Source organism: Pollachius pollachius (assembly GCF_949987615.1).
Source record: "Pollachius pollachius genome assembly, chromosome: 18".
NCBI lineage: Eukaryota > Metazoa > Chordata > Actinopteri > Gadiformes > Gadidae > Pollachius > Pollachius pollachius.
Genome location: NC_136951.1, coordinates 6,870,757 through 6,875,925, shown reverse-complemented (window position 1 = coordinate 6,875,925; position 5,169 = coordinate 6,870,757). Strand labels below are relative to the sequence as shown.

The 5,169-nt window shown below is 52.8% G+C and overlaps 1 protein-coding gene across 1 annotated transcript; it reads right to left on the bottom strand.

Moving 5' to 3' along the window:
• Nucleotides 1-319: 319 nt before the first annotated feature.
• gtf3c4 (general transcription factor IIIC, polypeptide 4) lies at nucleotides 320-4,962 on the bottom strand (the record flags this gene model as incomplete). The annotated part of the gene is made up of 5 exons (XM_079755285.1): nucleotides 320-597; nucleotides 928-1,016; nucleotides 1,857-1,987; nucleotides 2,415-4,202; nucleotides 4,648-4,962. 5 exons carry the CDS (start codon nucleotides 4,960-4,962, stop codon nucleotides 533-535), a joined length of 2,388 nt encoding a protein of 795 aa, XP_079611411.1. The 3' UTR covers nucleotides 320-532.
• Nucleotides 4,963-5,169: the final 207 nt, after the last annotated feature.

The following is a 5,169-nucleotide window of genomic DNA, read 5'->3' as shown; positions in this document are numbered from 1 at the left end:
TATTTGTTGGTTTACGAGGAAAGAAATATCTAATATAGGCCTGAGCGCATCTTCGTGTACTATATATATAAAATATAAAAAAGTAGAACAAACGTTTTTATGTCAAGTAAAAGAAAGTGTGGAAGGATATTTAAAGTAAAGTCTGAATGCCTGCATTCGAAATTCCAAACCCCAGCCAAGCAATCATTAATTTCAAGTAATTTCTTATGGTAAATGCAAGTACTGAAAAAAAAACTGCGTCATTCATAATTAATTCGAGTGAAATTGGAAAAATTTAATACCCACACAAAGCAAAAAAATATATAGATATAAAATGCACCAAGTTTAAATACAAAAATATATAGCTTTATTTCGGTAATATCTGAAGTCACCAATCAAAGGAAGAGTACAGGCCTCAATAAAATGTTAAAAAAATAAAAATACTTTCTGTAGTCAAACTAACAAGTGCTGGAAGAGGATCCTGATCGAAACTCCGGGCTAGCGTGTTTCGCGCATAGCATACTTTGTTTCCGTGACGACGGTCCTGGTTCTTCTAGATCATTGGGGAGTCACAGTATGGGCACGGTCCTTTCAGGATCTTCTTAATCCACTCTGGAGCTGGAAACCCAGGACACAAACATTTACTACTTTGCAAATCTTTAGTGCAGTGATTTCAGATACACGTCCTAAGCTAAACGCTGTTACATGTCAACGTTCTTTAAGATCCGAGCTTAAGTGTGAAAGTGTGTCAACCAGCTGTTGGATTAAGGCCGCAAATAATATGAAAAATGACATATTCAGCCTTTCACTTTACTGGGAAAAAATAAGAACGATTAACAGAAAAATTAATTAAGATGACACTCTTTATTTTTTCTCATGGAGTAAAAATCAAGTAACAAGTAGTTAAGAAGCATTTCTGTAATAAAATACACAGGAAGAAGTGCTTACCATCATCCTCGGGCTCTGCAGCAATGCTGTCCAACAGCAGGCATCGCTTAAACGTGAGAGCCTGGCAGGACTGATACGATAACACACACCTGGGGGAGGGAGAGAGGGAGAGGGGGAGAGAGACAGAGAGAATGGATGGAGAGGAACAGCAGCAGTGAGGGAGAGAGAGAGACAGAGAGAATGGATAGAGAGGAACAGCAGCAGTGAGGGAGAGAGAGAGACAGAGAGAATGGATAGAGAGGAACAGCAGCAGTGAGGGAGAGAGAGACAGAGAGAATGGATAGAGGAACAGTAGCAGTGAGGGAGAGACAGAGATAGACACATAAAATCAGAGAGCCTATTGTGAGAAATGCCCACAGTATTTCAAACTGTGACCACTAAATATACGAGGCAGTTGATGCGTAGTCCCCTCAGTGGCCACTAGGGGCACTGCCTCCCTCTTCCAGCGTGGCGGGGATTTGAGCAGAGTGCGAAGGAGAGGCGTGTTGTTTACGAGGACAGAGTGGTGCGTGGGTAAATACCAGGAGGTGGTAAATACCAAGATGGCTGATTGCACATATTGGAAGACAAATAAACCGCCATGGGAGCCATTTGGCAGGAAGAGAGGGGTTGATTAATTTCTGTACTTCCTGCCTTAACTTAACTCAGAGAACAGAGACTTCCTTCCCAACAGCCAAGCTCTATGTAGCCAAATATATCCTGCCTGAGAGCTCGGTTCTGAGAGAAAACTACAATGAGTAGCAGACGCTTGTATCGAACACGACTGGCAGGGCATTCAGACCCCGTCACTGAGGAGCGGGGGGGGGGGGGGGGGGGTGACTGGCTCAAGGACGCTTCCATGGAGTGTTCGGACAATGTGGTTTTGAACCCAGAGCGAACCCAAAGCACTGGTTCAATACATTTAGCATGAGACCCAGTGGGCTCATTACCTCTGCCAGAGGTGTCCGTTTTCACAGACGGCTTGCTTGAAGTCGGAGAAGGGCAGCACCTCCGCACAGAGGCTACAGCGCTCCGGGAACTTCTGCTTCTGCATCTTCTTCTTGATGTGGCCGATCAGGACCTGTCCAAATGGCGGGAGGTAATGAACGGATGAGAGAAAGAAAAAAAAAGTACAATCAGTTTATCCATACCCTGCCCTAAAGCATGTAGTCTAGTCAAGGACCTCCGATTCTACCTTCCATACCTTCCCTGTAGTGACATCACAAGTGAGAGAGTCCATTTAGATGTTTAATGGCTAGATCAGCCAGTACAGTCCATTGGCTGGCCGGTAGGTCAACCCATCTGTCATATATCTGGGCGGAAACTTGTGACGCCACGAGTAGATGATTGATTTTGAAATGTAACGGCTAATCAAGATCTCATCAGACCATTGTGAAGCGTGAGAAAGCATGCAGTCTAACATCCCACGAGACATTGTGTCAGGTAACAGGTTAGGGCAAGCAGAGCAGGAGCCGAGGTGAACCAGTGAGGTCGGCGTGGAGCTTTACCTCTGCATCCCGGTCCCCTGGCTCTTCAGAGAGGTAGTCCACCAGACCGCAGGTCGGGACGCTGGTGTTCACGGCCGACCAGATGTTGAGGTACACATCCCCAAGGACCTTCTTCATGTGCTCCTTGATCAGGTGGGCCTCCACCGCCTTCAGCTCCGCCTTCAGCTCCGCCATACGCTGCCCCGCGTCCCCCGCCTTCACCCGCGTCGACCCGGCCTCCCCGCCTTCCGCCGTCTCCCCCTCCGCCTCCTCCGCCTCCTCCTCCTCTGCCTCATCGTCCTCCTCGTCCTCGTCCCTGAAGAAGGCCTTTGAGTGCTTATGGGATGGCTTCCACCGATGGTCCACCTGCTTCGTCTGCAGAGACAGCAGGAGCATGCGCAGCAGGAAGAGCTTGAACCTCCAAAAGTAGGCCGAGTCCGAGTCGAGGAGCTTCTCGTTGACGGCGTCCATCAGGGCCGGGGGGAGGGCCTTGTCCCTCAGCACCGTCCAGCGCACCAGGTCCAGCAGGTCCGCCATGCGGTAGAGGCTCTGCGCCGGGGACTTGAGGAGCAGCGCGGCCGCCGTCTCCGTCGTCTTCAGGCTGACAAAGTTCACCTGGTAGGTCTTCTCCGCGGGGTGGCAGCCGCCCACCATGGCCTGGGTGTTGGCCAGGGCCAGGTAGGCGCCGTTGGGGCTGATGGCGATGGCCAGCGTCCGGCGGCCGGGGAAGGTGTCCGGCGGCAGCGCGTCCTCCTGGCTGAACACCATGGTGCCGGTGTGGGTGAAGCGCGGCACCAGCTTCTTCACCGTGCCGTCCATGGAGCAGGTGTACACCGTGACGCCGCCCTGCCGCGTGGCCACCAGCGACACGATGGGCAGCGAGTGCAGGCCGGGGATGTGCGCGTTGAACACGTTGAGCCCCGCCGGCGAGATCATCAGCAGGCACCAGAAGACGTAGCAGCCGCGCGACGCCAGCACCAGGCTGCAGTAGGCGTTCCGCACCGGGTGGAACATGGGCACGCAGCGGATGTTCTCCACGGGGATGCGGTCCACCTCCTGCCACAGCACCACCGGCTTGCGCAGCGTGAAGTAGCCCTTGACCCGCGTCATGTTGACGGGCAGGATCTTCACCGGGCCCACGTCGCTGCCCACGATCAGCCCGCTCATGCGGCGGTCGCCGCCGTTGTACTCCCACCACGCCACGTCGGTGGGGTCCGGCACGCCCGACTCGATGACGTCGTAGACCGTGGGCGCGGAGCCGGGCGCGAGGGGCAGGTCGAACTGCCACAGCACCAGGTCGCCGTTCTCCATCAGCACGGCCAGCAGCACCATCTCCGCCTCGCGGCAGGCGTGGTCCGCCGCCAGGTGCTTGACCGTGTACACGCTGGACCACTCCATGCGCAGCGGCGTCTGCATGCGGAAGCGCCGCCGGAGCTCCTCTAGGTCGAGGAGGTTCTCCGCGGCCGGGGCGGCGGGCGACGCAGAGCCGCCGTCGGCGGAGTTCTTGCGGGAGTAGTTGCGCTCCGCTAGCCTGCGCGAGTACGAGTCCGTGAGGTCGGCGAACATGTTCCACTCCAGGCGCTTGACGCTGTTGTGGACGGTGAGGCGTTGGTCCAGGGAGAGGATGGCCAGGAGGCAGCGGCCGCTGGCGTCGCAGCCCAGCGGGGACCAGCTGGTGTACTTGACGCCCTTGTGGGTGCCCACGTGGGGGTTGATGACGCGGTCGGTCATGAAGGCCTGGTTGATAGTGGGGTCCGGGTGGGAGGAGAACTTGTCTCTGGCTCTGGCGAGCTCGTCTGCAGGCCCCACCTGAACACACACACACACACACACACACACAGAGGAATACGGGGGAGGAAAAACAAGGAAAAAAAAAAAGGAGTTTGGATTATACCGTCGTTTGCTTTGGCAATTCCAGTGCTAGTCTGTTTGGTATAGCCAAAGTGTTACAGTGCTCCCCTTGAAATCATAGTTAGTTTAAGCATGCAAAAAAGACTATACACTATTATGGACTAGTTGTAGATGCAATGCACGACTATTTTCAAGAGAAGGAGAAGCTTGTTAAAGAAGAAAACCTCGACGTGTGATCGTAGGTATGACACAAAAGGTCTGGTTAGCCAACATAACATGACATAACTTTTAGAAAAAACAACACCTGCTCTTGAGTCACGAGTCATAACGACCAGTTGTCACAGTGATGTTGTGATGAGGTCGTGCTGGTATCATGCGTTAGCTGACGCCTGACGGAAGATACCTTTAGCTGGAGGACATCCTGCCGCACGGGGATTGACGTCCTTTGCATGGTCATGTCCTGTTTGTTGCTGTGGACGTCACACACCAGCTCGATCAACGCCACAGCACCAGTGGTGGAGACAGCGATCCGGTGGTCCTGTGCCCATGTCACCGGCTGTATTCCGCTCAGCGGACAAATCAACGTGACCACGGGGTCCCGTTTCAGCACCGCTCCTAAATCCGGGCTGGTGACGTCATTGGTGTCTGGCTCGGTATTAAAAACCACCCTATCTGACATTTGTACAGCAGTAGAAACCGAAGATACGGCCACCGCCATTTTTTCGTGTGTGGGAAGTGACGTCAGGAGGAGGAAGTGAGGCGGGGACGCGTACTTCCTCTGACGTGTTGTAGTTTTTTGATGTTGCCGTAGAAGTAGTCCAGAAACTTGATTATTTTAGAATATGGGTTAAAACCTTCAACTATCGATAGACAGCTCCACTGACTGTATCAAGACACATTCACATTTTCATAAACATTTAATGAA